The sequence below is a fragment of the Pan paniscus genome, chromosome 9, assembly GCF_029289425.2.
Source record: "Pan paniscus chromosome 9, NHGRI_mPanPan1-v2.0_pri, whole genome shotgun sequence".
Taxonomy (NCBI): domain Eukaryota; kingdom Metazoa; phylum Chordata; class Mammalia; order Primates; family Hominidae; genus Pan; species Pan paniscus.
Window position 1 is genome coordinate 8208804 of NC_073258.2, and position 15681 is coordinate 8224484.

The 15681-nt window shown below is 33.4% G+C and overlaps 1 protein-coding gene across 1 annotated transcript; it reads right to left on the minus strand.

The window, feature by feature from the left end:
* Positions 1-7330: 7330 nt before the first annotated feature.
* On the minus strand, positions 7331-8307 carry LOC100988141 (olfactory receptor 52N5). The gene is given in 2 exon segments (XM_008972480.3): positions 7331-8263; positions 8266-8307. Coding segments are annotated over 2 exon segments (975 nt in total).
* Positions 8308-15681: the final 7374 nt, after the last annotated feature.

Below are 15681 nucleotides of genomic sequence, written 5' to 3' on the forward strand. Positions count from 1 at the left end.
TGTGACTGTGTTTCATTGATTTTGGATAGCAAACATACTTGGATGAACCTACAGTCATTTTGAGAGAAGAGCATGGTCTGTAAAGATTGAGCATGCTCCAGTGAGGAAACAAAGTTACTATTTACAGAGTTTGGGGTGAAAATACACAACCGATGATATCAAAATCATACTTTATAAATGGTGGTATTTGTTTTTAATGTTATCACTTAATAGACCTACTCACTCACAGCATAATACAAATCTATTATTCTTGCAGAATTATAAGGTAATATAGCATTAAAAGCATTTTATAAGCTTATATTTCATGATGAGACTCATCACTTTTTTAAAAAAGTTGTGGCCCTCAGCTTCAAATCCTGATAACTGGGAACTCAGCGTATTGGGGACTAGAAGGTATTATAATTTCCCTTTTTCATAAAATATAAAGCTGAATTATCTTTCTTTCATCACCAGCAATTATATAGATTTGTGTAAATTTACATTGCCACAGCAGTCACATTGCCCAGCTGAGTTTCCAGCAAGTATAAATATCATTCTCAGAGGCAATTTATAGTACAGTTCAAACAGACATCTTTCTCAACCGAAATCTCTTTCCCTTTGACTCTCGGGAAGCACAAATTAGAGAAATACAGAAAGCGGCATGTAAGATAAAATTAAAATGTAGCTGCTGTATTAAAAGAAGAGAGAATTAACAAAGTAAAATAAATTTTTGCTAACTTTAAAAAAAGCGTTTTTAATTTGTTTTGGAGAAAGTATTATATAACTTGTGCTTAGTGCTATATTATTTTGTATCAGCAAGATCTTTAACTGAGATGCTTATAAATGTAATTGAGATGAGAACTAAACTTCTCATGTAACAATAAAGCCAGTTTTAGTAATTAAAACTATATAAAAAGGAAACACAAGAGACATAAATAGGATATTTATGTGTTTCCCTTTTATAGTTACAGTTTTAATATATATTAATATAATGTATATTAAATATATATAATGTGAGATATAATGTAATATATATTAAATATATAATGTGAGATATTATATATGTAACATAAGATAAATATGCAATGTGAGATAAAGACAGCATAACTCATCCTAAAGATATATTTTTTATTTTCAACCTAGAGGTATCTTTACGTTCTCTAATTTCTCTACTTGCTTCTGTTACAGACATATAGAGTTAAGAGTTGACTGCTTAAATGAATCGATAAGGAAAAGCAAGCAATAATTCAATATTTTTCAAATATTTATGAGAACTTGGCATATATTAGTCAAATATTTATCAAACTACATTAGAAAATCTAGCTTATTTTCACAGTAATCTATACAATTATGTATGTATGTGTATAAATTATTAATTTTGTTTCCTTAATAATAAATTGTAAAGGAAATTTGAAAAATATAATACACAAACATGAAGAACAAATTTACAAGCTTCACAGAAAGAAAACTGATAATTGTGTTATACAAGGAAACACTTTCTCATTTTGTAAGCACATATTTTTCTTATAACCAGAATACTAATTACAAAGCTTTTCTTAGCCTTGAAATTATTTGTGTAAATCCATACCAGTGTTGCTAAGTCGAAAATTGAAGATCAGCCAAGAAGTTGTGTTAATGTAAGTGGATTCCCCATTTTAAAATTTTCATTGTGTACTAATAATGTGAGAAAAATAACTTCAGTGTTTTCCATTATTTTGCTTGAGGGAAACTGTGTCAGACAGGAAAATGAAACAATTTGGTTCAATCAGTTTGATTTTTTTTTTATTTTCAATTTTTTGTGGGTACATATTACATGTATATATTTATGGGGTATATGAGATGTTTTTATACAGGCATACAATGCATAATAATCACATCATGGAGGATGGGTTATCCATTCCTACAAGCATTTATCTTTGGTGTTACAAACAATCTAATTATACTACTTACTCTTAAATGTACAATTAAGTTATTATTGACTATAGTCACCCTGTTGTGCTATCAAATACTAGGTCTTATTCATTCTTTATAACTTTTTTTTTTGTACTCATTAACCATCACCACCTTCCCCGCCAGCTCCCACCCCAACCCACTACCCTTCCTGGCCTCTAGTAATTATCCTTCTATTCTCAATGATCATAAGTTCAATTGTTTTGGTTTTTAGATACCACAAATAAGTGAGAACATGTGATGTTTGTCTTTCTTGCCTGAACATAATTATTATGGTATTTTACTTCACATAATAATCTCCAGTTCCATCCCTGTTGTTGCAAATGACAGGATCTCATTCTTTACTGTGGCTGAATAGTACTCCACCGTGTATATGTACCACATTTTCTTTATCCATTCATCTGTTGATGGACACAGGTTGCTTCCAAATCTTGGCTATTCTGAACAGTGCTGCAATCAGCTTTAATTGCATGGTGTCATGCATTTCATCTATTGTTTATCGAAAGTTGTCTCTACCCAGTACTTACTTTCTTTGGTTTCTACTTTGACTTTAATATTTCCTCAAAAAATTTTGGGGAAGGTTTTTAGTATGTTTAGTTTCTATTTCTATGAAACTCTTTGTGCATATATTGTATATAGTTTTGCCTTTGTACTTTTTTATTGCATATGTATGTATGTATGTGTATGTATGTATATGTGTGTGTGTATGTGTGTGTATATATATATATATATATATATATATATATCCTAGCCCTGTGAAATAGGATCAACTTGTGGTAGAGATTAAATAATTAACCTTTACCTCCCAAACCAAAATATTTGTTTGGTTTGCCACCTTATTTACTTATTTATTTATTTTACCTTTTGGGGTTATCCTTTGTTTTCCCTAGGATTTTTCCAGGAATATTTTTTACATCATTATTAATCAAAAAGTAGAAATGACGTATATATCCATTGATTGCTGAAAGGATAAGCAAAATAAAGTATACCCATAAAAGGAATTATTATGGAATTATTATTCTGTCACCAGAAGAAGTGAAGTATGGTACATGTTGCAACATATATAACTATTGAAAACATATTAAGTGAAAAAGTTAGACTCAGTTGCCCATCTCTTGTGTGATTCCATTTATATGAATACCTACAATAGTCCATAGAAACAGAAAGCAAATGAATTGCTGTCAGAGCCAAGGGGGACAGGATGATAAGGACAGACTGACTAATGGTTACGGAGTTTCCTTTTGAGATGATGAAAGTATTCTGGGCTTACATACAGGTGATGGTTGCACAGCATTGTAACCATATTTAAAGCCACTCAATTGTACACTTAATTTTATTATTTTTAAATTTTGTGGATGCATAGTAGGTATTTATTATTTGATAAATGAGATGTTTTGCTCTAGACATGCAGTGTGAGATAAGCACATCATGGAGAATGGGGTATCCATTCCTTCAAGTATTTATCCTTTGAGTGACAATCCAATTCACTATTTAAGTTATTAAAAAATGTACAATTATTATTGATAATAGTCACTGTGTTGTGCTATCAAATAGTAACTTTTATTCATTCTTTCTATTTTTGTACCCATTCTTTCTATTTTTTAATTCATTCTTTCTAACTATTTTTTGTACTGTCTCCACCTCCCATGCCCAGACCTTCGCTACACTTGCCAGCCTCTGGTAACCGTCCTTCTACTGTGTCCATGAGTTCAACTGCTTTGATTTTAGATCCCACTAATAAGTAAGAATATGAGATGTTTGTCTTTCTGTGCCGGGCTTATATCACTTAACATAATGATCTCCAGTTCCATCTATGTTGTTGCAAATGACAGTATCACTTTTTTTTATGGTAGAATAGTACCCCACTGTGCATATGTAACACATTTTATTTTATTTATCCATTCATCTATTGATGATCAAAAGAAAGTAAATCAGTATATATTGAAGGGATATCTGCACTCTTATGTTTGTTGCAGCACCGTTGACAACAGCTAAGATTTGGAAGCAACCTAAGTGTCAACTGTATATTTTTAAAATGGTTAGAAAGGTTAATTTTATGTTATGTAGCTTCTATCACAAAAAAGAAAAAGTTGTATTTAAAATGTTCTCTACATATACATTTGCTGCATCACTTCTTGTAAAATAAAAATCCACAGATGTCTAAGAATAGGAAAGTGGTTACATAAATCATGTAAATATATTGGTGTATTTTTTATATATTGGTAAGAGAATGAAACTGAAAAAGGCAAATAATGCCTTAGTATTACTATGAAAATTGTTGTGACTGCATATGTCTACACAAATGAACATGAAGCCCTCAACAATCCATGGATAACACCTCAACAACTGTTGCATTAGATATTCCAGAGGTAAAAGTGGAGGGAACAGGTGATAAATCACTAATGAGCAATGAGCCAGGAAAGAGATATACAACTTAGAGATTATAGTGGAGAAAGTATATTCAAGACTTTTTTACACATCCGGTAGTTGTGAGCTTTATGTATTAAGGTATGAATATTCTTAATAGGCTATTTTATTCAATAGAGAAAATGTCATAAAATTAGTAAATGACTGATCAAAAATAAATCAATATTTAAAAACAGTATGTGTTTTGAGTCATATTCTGCATTTATTATTTTTGAGGCCTAACATGTATATTATATGTATTCCTTATTCCCTGAGTAAATTGGCCTGCAGACCGTTTTACAGTATGACATTTACTAAAGGCCATTTTCAATAAATCCATGAATGCTATTTTTACCTGTATATTATCAGCATAATTCTTTTTCTTTTTTTTTTTTTGAGAAGGAGTTTCACTCTTGTTGCCTAGGCTGGAGTGTGGTGTCACAATCTTGGCTCACTGCAACCTCCACTTCCTGGATTCAAGCAATTCTCCTGCTTAAGCCTCCCAAGTAACTGGGATTGCATGCGCCCACCACCATGCCCAGCTAAGTTTTTGTATTTTTAGTAGAGACGGGGTTTCATCATGTTGGTCAGGCTGGTCTCGAACTCCTGACCTCAGGTGATCCACCTGCCTCGCCCTCCCAAAGTGCTGGGATTACAGGCATGAGCCACTGTGCCCAGCCCAGCATAATCTTTTATTCAACCATGAGCAAATATGTACCTGCTTTTAATACCTCTTCTGTTATATTTGCTGATTTACAAAATTTTTAAGATAATAGGTACATAAATATTTCATTATAAAGGTTTTTATAAATGGAATACATTTAGCTGGAAGGAATTATACCACCAGGCAAGAAATAGCCTTGGTGAAGAAAAAAACAGAACTCTTTGTCTCCCTAGTATAGGGTTTTTTTTTTCAAGATTTATATTCTGGTTTAAATACCATCTCTCTGTGACTCTCTTATTCTCTCAAGGTTAGAGGATCATTTTCTGTGCTGTTTCAGCACTTGTGCAAACTCTATTATAATGCTCCTCTAAACTATAGTTTAATTGAATGTATATGTTTACTTGAGAGATTAAATTTTCATTTACTCTTTTATTCATCTCCTACTAAAATGTTCCAGTTAACATGATCACTCCTTTTCTTTTTTAGTTTGAATAGACTATTTGACTCTATCACCCTGCTTTCCGTTAAGATGATTAGCATAGCACTGAATTCAACACATTTTAATTAATATTTCACCCCTTAGCTAGACTGTGGGCTTCTTTGTAACAAGGAGAATGTTTATATTTTTCTAATGGTTAATATCTAACATAAGGCCTAACTAATGTAGACTCATTCATCTAGTCATTTAATGAATATTTGTTTTATTTATACCTTTGAGTTGCATTTTGTCAGAGCCTGAAATACAAAGACAAATACATACCTAGTGCTTTCAAATACAACATGTTGTAGTATACAATGAACAGATGTGTAAATAAATAAACTTATTATAAGAGTGTTGTGATAATATAGTGTGTGTGACAACCAGGAAGAGGTAATGATAAGTTCTATTTTAAGATTTAGCTGAGTTGATAAAAATATTCAGAAATATGGGAAATGAAATAACTAACAAATGAAGCATGAATGAATGAATCAATGAATCAATGATTTAATCAATCATTTCAACAATTGGTTGACATTTAACTGGGAAAGCCATACCATATACCAACTAGCTCCTGCATTGACTTCTGGTGTACGCAAGCCTTGAGGTAAATAAGACTTGTCTGTCCATTCTAATATATACATAAAAATATTTCTCAAAATTAATTCATAAACCTAATTTTAGCTTCAAAGACTGACTGGGCTGGAAAATGTTCTATAGGAAAGATTATCAATGTAGACAAGACACTTAAGGACTCTTTCAAAGTTTAAGAATATATCCAAGATGAATATATTAGATAAAAGTTGTGTGAATTCATACCAATGACTTGATTAAAACGGGCAATGTAACTTTTGTCTTTCTGTGGCTGGCTTATTTCATTTAACATGCTAATTTCCAGCTTCATCCATGATGCTGCAAATTACAGAATTTCATCATTTTTTATGATGCCACATTTTCCTTATCCACTTCTCTGTTGATGGACACAGGTTGATTTCATGTCTTGGCTATTGTGAACAATGTTGCAACAAACATGGGAGTGCAGGTATCTGGTATCTCTTCAACATATTGTTTTTCTTTTTTGGATATATATTGTTGTTCTCATTTATATGTGGCAGCTAAAAAGGTGGATCTCAAGGAGATAGAGAGTAGACTGGTGGTTACCAGATGCTGGGAATGGTGGGAGGAAGAGAGGATGAAAAGAGGTTAATTAATAGGTACTAAAATACAGTTAAAAAGAATAAGACATAGTGTTCAATAGTACAGTGGATAACTGTAGTTAACAATAATTTATTACGTGTTTCAACATGGCTCAAAGAGAATTTGAATGTTTCCAATAAAAAGAAAAGATAAATGTTTGAGGTGATGGATATTCTAATTACCTTGATTGAATTATTACACATTTTATGCATGTATCAAAATATCATTTGCACCTCCCAAATGTGTAAAACTATTATGTATCAATTTAAAAAATTTAGAAAAATAACACGTGATTTTTAAAAAAACACCATTCTACTTTTTACTTCTATGAATTGAACTAGTTTTAGCCATTCCGTAAGGTTTATATATATTTAAAACATTATGTTATATATGACATATTTAACTTTATGTGTCAATTTAAATAAATTGAATTAAATTCATTTTTTAAAAACTGGCAATAGACAAAAATTAAGGGAAAGGCACTGAGATATATATCCAGAATGGGCTATAAATTTCCCCAAAACAGTTTCAGAAAACATAGACTGAGAGAGAAAATGTATGATACTACACATGAATAAATGTAAAATATCACACGTAAGTTTATTCTTTGTTATTTTTCATTTATCTTTCTTCCATATGAATTAAGTTGCCTTGAATCAACCTGCACCCTTATCACCCTGGAAGAACTTTATGACACTCTTTCGTATCTGTTTTGTCTTTACTCCATAAACAATAGGGTTTAGAGTTAGGGGAAGAAGAAGATAAAGATTAGCCACAATGATGTGAAGAGAAGGGGGAATTGTGTGTCCCCCAAAACGGTGGGCAAAGAAAGTGAAGAATGCTGGAACATAGGTGATGATGATGGCAGATATATGGGCAGTGCAGGTGCTGAAAGCCTTCTGCCGAGCATCTGATGAAGAGAGGCTGATCGCTGCCTTGAGGATCAAAGTGTAAGACAAAGATATACAACAAATGTCAAACACTCCAATCAGGAGAGCAACCATTAGACCACAGATTACACTGACCGTGATGCTGGCACAAGATAGCTTTACTACAGACATGTGGTCGCAGTACGTATGGGAGATAAAATTGCTTTGGCAGAAAGGCAAACGCTTAACCAAGAATGGGAAAGGAATCATCAGCAAAACACCCCTCAGGAAGGTGGCAAGCCCAGCCTTGGCAATGATAGGGTTGGTGAGTATGGTAGCATAACGCAAAGGGTAGCAAATGGCTACATAGCGGTCTAGAGCCATGAGCATGAGCACCCCAGACTCCACACCTGTGAACCCATGAACAAAGAACATCTGGGCCAAGCAAGCATTGAAGTTAATTTCTTTGAGACTGAACCAGAAGATGCAGAGTGCATTGGGTAGAGTGGTGGTGCAGGTAAGGAGGTCAACGAGGGAGAGAGCATGGCCAAAAAAAAAATACATTGGATGATGTAAGGACTCCTCATAATAAATGAGGTACACAAGACCAAGATTCCTCACAAGGGAGATGATGTACATTGTGCAGAGTGGGAGGGAGATCCATACATGTACTCTTTCCAGACCAGGTATTCCATTAAGAATAAAAGATGGAGGAGTCACATATGAATTGTTGGAAACCAGCATAATTAATTAAATAGAGGCATTCTATTTTTCCAGAAGTTTCATCCTGAAGAGAAGGAATTATGAAACAAATTTCATTCAAATTTTCCTTGCAAATACAAATTCAAATTTAGAATAAAATTAAGTTTATAATGGCACCAACAATTATAAATAATAGTGACTATGAAAATATACAATGTATTGAATAATACTGTATTCCAGATAACATTTTAAAAGTTTCATAAACAGTCTAAATGTAATTCCATAGCCATAAGTAAAAAGTTGTATTTTTTTTACCACCAAATAAAAGTAGAAACTGGGGCGCAGAAAGATTGAATGATATTAAATGTCACACAACTAGATTCAGGAACAGAAACAGTATTCATATATGACTTCGACATTCATGCAGTCTTTTTACTGTGCATCCTGGCTTCACAGAGGACATATCCTATGACAGGATGTGAAGCACGGTCCAAAATTTCTTCAGTAAATTAATGTTGTGTGCCAATACACAATAGGAAGCTTATGGTTATTTCTACCAAATAGCACATTATTCATATTTCAGTTTTTTCTATACTAACTGTGTGACTTGATAAGCTTTATGTCACTCTCCAAGCCTCAGTTGCTCATCTTAAATGGGAAGCAGGTGATACCTACCTCAAAGAGTTCTGAAAAATAATCAGAAATTTATTTACTGTTAGGTTAATATTCTGATGGATTAGATATGCTGATTATTCAAAATGCAGGTATAGATACAAAATGGATATAAAATACAGGACTAATGACCATAAATGTCAATCTGATTTGATTGTTACAAGAAGGAAGAAGAAAGAAACCTCTTTTTCTCAAGTACCCTATAATCCTTCAATGTCATTGAGATTATCGATTTTCTTTCCATATCTTCTCTTTTTATATAATTCTCAAGAAGCATATTATCTAGACTCTCACTTTATTCTCTTTTTGGGAAATGTTTTTACTCTTATGACCTCAAGTATAACCAACATGAAGATAATTTTCAGATAATTACTTGTATAAATAAGTTATGCCACAGCTGTTGAGCCCTTCTAAATGCATGATGACTATTTTCATCAGAAATACCCATAAAATTTTACATTTATTATGTCTAAGACTATACTTATTGCTTTAATCTCTACCTGTGCCCAAAATAGACTTTACCTCTAAGTTCTGTCTTTTGGATAATGGTGTCATTATCTACTACAATACCTAAACTAGTATATTTATGATCTTCCCTGGTATTTCTCCACCTCATCTTGGATATAATTCATTTACAGCTCAAAGGGTCCAAATTGTTACTCCACCCAGGTCACATCAACATATCTATTTTCTGTAGTCTATCTTCAGAAAAAAACTTTTAAATCAGAAAATTTCTTATATCAGCTCTTCCTTTCTAACACCACTTTCAGCGTAAAGACCACCTAGCCACATCCATTTATTTCTTGGCATTGCCTCTTTAGTATTTCATAAGTGAAATTTTTCCTGTAGTACAATTTTGAAGATGTTTTAATCCACTGCTTAATAATCTTCAATGTCTTCCCATTACTTTGAGAACAGGGCTCAAATTCCTTGGTATGACATTTAATAAAAGGAAATTTAGGTCTTATCTTTTCTTTCCTGTTTTATTTCTTTCCATTTTCTAACCACTTATAAGTATCCTGGCTTAAACAATGCATTATATAGTCAATGTAGTTTAGCATTTCGGGTTTAAATACTTGCTAATCCCCCCCAGATACATATACTTAAAGTCTATGTTGACTTTTCTCAATTTCTTTCATTTATTTGCAAATATCTCTGCAAAGTAAAGAATATTATAGCTGAAGTAAATTAGAGACTAGAAAAATAATAGAAAAGATTGACAAAAATAAGAGTAACTTTCCTGAAAACACAAAACGAAAATTAACAAACATTTAGCTAGATTAACTGAGGGGGGAAAAAAGAGAAAACTCAAATAAATAAAATGAAAATGAAAAAGGAGACATTACAACTGATACAACAGACATACAAAGGATCATAAGAGACTACTATGAACAATTATACACCAATAAATTGAATAATGTAGAAAAAATGGATTATTTGACTCAGTAACACACCGAGACTGAAAGATGAAACAGAAAAGAAAGCCCAGAAAAAAGCCCATATATCTACAGGCAAAAAATTTTCAGCAAAGGTGCCAAGAACACACAATCAGGAAAGACAGTGTCTTCAATAAATGGTGTTGGGAAAACTGAATATCCACACTCAGAAGAAAAAAATTAGACCCTTATCTCATACCACATACAAAAATCAACTTAAAATAGATTAAACACTTAAATGCCTGATGCTTATCTTAGTAACACTGAGATAGGATGTTACTTTCTTTGAAGAAGGCTGTGGTTTCCAGAGTCCAGAATGAGCTATTGCCGTTAAACACCCTGATTTAGATACAGGATGTTTAACTTGCTTAATCAAGGCTATTAGTGATTAACTCAGAATGAAACATAGGTTTCCTTAGGTCAGAATTTCACATATGCTCCATTAAAGCAAATCCCTTATAAACAGAATTAATGCAGAAGTTGTGGACTAACACGTAGTAGTTCAGTGATTTATTTTCTCATTTGTTTGATTTTGTATTTGTTTTCCTATTTCTTTGTTTTCCCTGTAGCAAGATGAGGCTTCATGTTTCTAGCGTGTGACCTCTAATGCTCCTGCTTCTTAAAATTTCTTCCTTGTCCAGCATTGCAGTCATTGTGAAGGTAAATAGTAAGAAAGTTGTGTGGGATGATTTATATTTTTTTCTTTCAAAGGAGAAGGTAATTTGGTTACAAATACTATGCGGACTCACCCTGAGCCTACCCGACTTCTTTATTCTTGCTTGTGGTTCTGGGGAATTAAAAAACAGAACACAGGCATACATTTGAGGTATAATAATAACAAAACATACCACATCAAGATATGCTGCAGCATACGACCTTGTGTCAATCATAATTGCTTGTCCATCCTTGATGACAATGAGTTCCATTACCTGATGTAGGTGTCCACGCCTCCAGTATCTGGTGAAGGGTGGAGTGATTGATCCTATCACTGTTGCACCCTGTGCGGCCTCCTCATCCCACTCTGGGCAGCCATTTGACACAAAATATATGTAGCATCCATGGTTGCCTCTGGCTGTTTACAACAGAAAACAGGCTCCTTTGAATTACCACTTTATCCTAACCTCCAGAAAATGTGGATGAATCAGGAACTGCTTAGAAGTTAGGAAAGCCAAGGAGACTTACTTTTTCACTTCCTTTTAACTTCCACGCTATACTTCTCTAGTGATGGCTTGGAACAGTATTTTTTCAAGGAATTCAGGAACCAGTACACAGAATAAAATCCTATCAGGCATCTGAACGACCTATCCTTGATTCTCTGGAGAGAAATGTCAGGATAAAGCTGGATCCAGAAAAGAAACTTCTAGATTCTCTTATGCTATTTTATCTTTTCTGTTGTTGCTCTAAAATGTTTTCCCAGAAATGTCAAATCAACCTTTTAATGACACAAAGTGCTGTAATTGAATCTGAATGTCTCAAGTGTATGGACTCCAAATTAAATTGAACATATTTCATTTGTAAAATTAAAATATATATATATATATTATCTACTGTATCTGTGCCAGGCAATGTCTCCTTTGGCACTTAGCAGAAGGACTTTCTCCATCTCTACTCTGGTGTTTTTAGGTTTACCTTGCACATAAATAGCAGATTTGCATATCAACTCCAATATTTATCCACACGACTAGACAAAAAAAAGTAATAGTAGTACTATTTGATTGTCTATATTTACCTGTTTAATATATTTGCTTATTTAATATTTGAATTAACTGGTGAATTTAATCACATTCTTATAATGCATCTGCTAATTAAATAGTATCTAATGACTATCTAATCAAGACTCTTTGTTCAATAGCTTGCCAAAGATACAGAATTTTGTGCTGTCTACACTAAATACTGGTGAGGCACAACCCCATCTCTCTTAAACCAAACCAGAATTATTATTTGAAATTCACCTTTCTTCCTCTTTGCTACCTTCACATTTTCTCCATTTTTATGATGATGATAACTTGGGCACCAGTGCTCAAACAATTTATATTTATCCTGTCTCCTTACTGACCTGTGAGCTCTTTTAGTCTATGGGCCAAATCTGCCACCTATTTTATCCCATGAAAAAGGACAGTACCCAGCTTAAAAAAAGAATACTCAACAAATTGGAGTTGTATTGACTGACTCCAAGTTGTATGACCCAACTGAAGAAAAGGGAGGGACTGGGAAAGGATGGGCTACTGACTTGAAGGGAAAAGTTTGTAGCTATTTGTTTTTTCCTGATTTAAGAGGCAGTAAAGTTCTTACTGTCCACTTCTCTGACCCTGGCACTACAGCACATATTAAAAAAAAGAAGAAGAATAAATATAAGGAGAGGAGTTCCTTGAATTCTAAAGGAGATTTTGAGGGCATCTAACCTGTACCTTGTCCACCAAGAACACATATCCCTTACAAGTACTATCTCTGCTGTGAATGTGGAATGAACATACTCTTCCTAATTTTCTCAGACTAAGAAATCACCAACAACATTTTCTGTAAGTCAGTGTCTTTGATCCTTATGATGACACAAACTGGCTAGAACAAGACAAGGCTTTGTCACACAATAATGTCTGGAAGGCAGAAATCTCTTACCCACAATATAGCTCCTGATGAGAAGTGATGTGAAAGGTGTTCATGCCAGGGAGAGGGCCCAGGAATGCATGTGATGGCAGGACCCTGGCTTCAGCTTATAGAGTTTGGATCAGAAGTGCTTAGTCCAGCCGAGTTCCCACAGGAAACAGGCATAATCTCATATGCTCGAGAGTCGCAGTGTGAAACTGGGCTTCAGAGACCCCAGAGACCACAGAGCCCTAAGGGAAAGATTCCTATATGTGAGGGAAAAAACTTCCGTTGACTATAGCTGGTCTCCAAAAAAGAGCAGTCAGGAAAGCAAATCCCATGCCACAGCTATCCCACCATTAGGACTAGAAGTTGGCAATTCGTGTCTAAGGCAATTAAAAATAAATAAAAGATGTATATGAGTGTGATATCATAAGTGTGTTGTTATTTATTATTGTTAATTCTAAAATAGTAAATGCTTATTAGTCGAAAAAGAAAAAAGTAACAATAAAGGCACTTCTGAATAGTACATACTTCAGATACTCAGAAACACTTGGTATTAGGATTTTGTGTGTTTTTATTTCCAGGTATGTGTAAATTTTTTTTGAAAATCACAGTTTTCAGAATATTCATAGTTTAGAGGATATTTTATCACGGTTTCTTCCATTATGTCATGAATATTTCACTCTTTCACTCCTCTGCAATATGTCAAAGTCAGCAAAGCTACTTTATGGCTATAAACTTTCCTTTACGTATTTTTAAAATTTAAAACATTGAGTTAATTTCCAATATGTTACAACTTTATGGTGAACATCAACACAATCATGATTAATTCCATTGGAAAATTTATAGACTTGAATAGATATTGAGTAAAAAATATGCTAATTTTAAAGCTTTTATGTTGCTAGACTTTTATCCCCCCAGAAAGATTGCACCAAAACTCTACTGTATGCTCTTGAACACAATCCAAGTATATATGCCAGCTTATTCAGTAAGGTTCTCTATGAGTAACTGGTCTCCCCCAACTATAGGTGCCAGATAATGGAAAGTAAAATAGAACAGGCCATAAGTAGATGTAAGTGGGACCAACCTTACCCATAGTCAGAATTGAGGGTCATTGTTACATTGGATTTCTTGGTGTGCTGAAATTACGATTTAACTTCCCGATAAACTACCTTTCTGAGCGTGAAGATTTTCTACTTAACATTCAGTAATTTCAGGGCCAGGTGTGGTGGCTCACACCTGTAATCCCAGCACTTTGGGAGGCTGAGGCGGGCAGATGGCTTGAGGTCAGGAATTCAGGACCAGCCTGGCCAACATGGTGAAACCTCAGATCTACTAAAAATACAAAAATTAGCAGGGCGTGGTGGCAGGCACCTGTAATCCCAGCTACTCGGAAGGCTGAGGCAGGAGAATTGCTTGAACCTGGGAGGCAGAGGTTGCAGTGAGCCAAGATTGCACCATTGCACTCTAGCCTGGGCGACAAGCAAGGCTCCGTCTCCACACACACACAAAAAAATTCAGCAATTTTGATAAGCATTGTAGTTTCTCGGCCTCCACTTTTTAAATATGAACAAACAAGTTATCAGTAACCTAGTTTATTCAAATCATTTTCTTTAATTATTCATTCAAGAAAATAACTATCAAGAAAATTAAAACAAAGATGCAGTTATGAGCTAAAATAAAGCAGAGGACTATCTGTATTCCTCCTGGCAAGTGTGTCAATAGGTGAATGGATAAAGAAAACTTCATATATATATACAATAGAATATTATTTAACCTTCAAAAGAAAGAAATTCTACCATTTATAACAACATGGATGAACCTGGAAAACTAAGTGAAATAAGCCAGAAATAGAAACATAAATACTTCATTATCTCACTTACATGTAGAATTTTTAAAAAGCCAAATTCATAGAAACAGAGAGAAGGGTGGAAACAGATTAGAAGCATGTTAGGGGGTGAGGGAAATGAAGAGATGGTGGCCAAAAAATATAAGCTTACAGTTATCAAATGAGTACGTTATAAAGACATAATGTGCAGTATGGTGACTAGAGTTAATAATAATTCATTGTATATTGAAATTTGCATAAAAAGTACATCACATATTCTCACAGTTGTGTGTCCAGGTTTGAGTCTTCTATCAACAATTCTTCTAGGTATTTTGGCATTTCTTGGTATTTCTTAAAAATCACATTTTGAATTTGGTTTATACAAATTATTTCATAGTGGTTGGGATAAATTATTCTTTGCTTTAGCAGTTTTCTCTTTTAATAGCAATCATAAAGTCAGACATTTGACATCCTGAGGAGATGATCTATATCATTACTTTTATGTTTTACATTGCCTTGCCTTTTTCGTGTCCTTTTTGTGAGATTTTCACAACTTTATATTTCTTTTCTTGGATATTTTTGCTATCATTCCTTCTTCTCTGTTATAAATGTTATTTTCTAATTGTCTATAACTCCTTTCCTTTTTTGATTGGTCCAAAATATTCTCAGAAGTCTCTGAAAAAATATTGATACTGGAAACATACTTCAAGAATAATGAAGATGATGATACTGAACTAATGAAGAAGAAAATATAATCCCTACTTTGCTGTAAAGTGATTAGCATTCATATTCAACACTCATAAAATTATTTATATAATTATAATAATTCAAATACTATTTATTAGTTTTCCGTTATTGCAACCAAACTATAAACAAATCAAAAAGATTTCCAGAATTAATGCAAGGTGGTAATT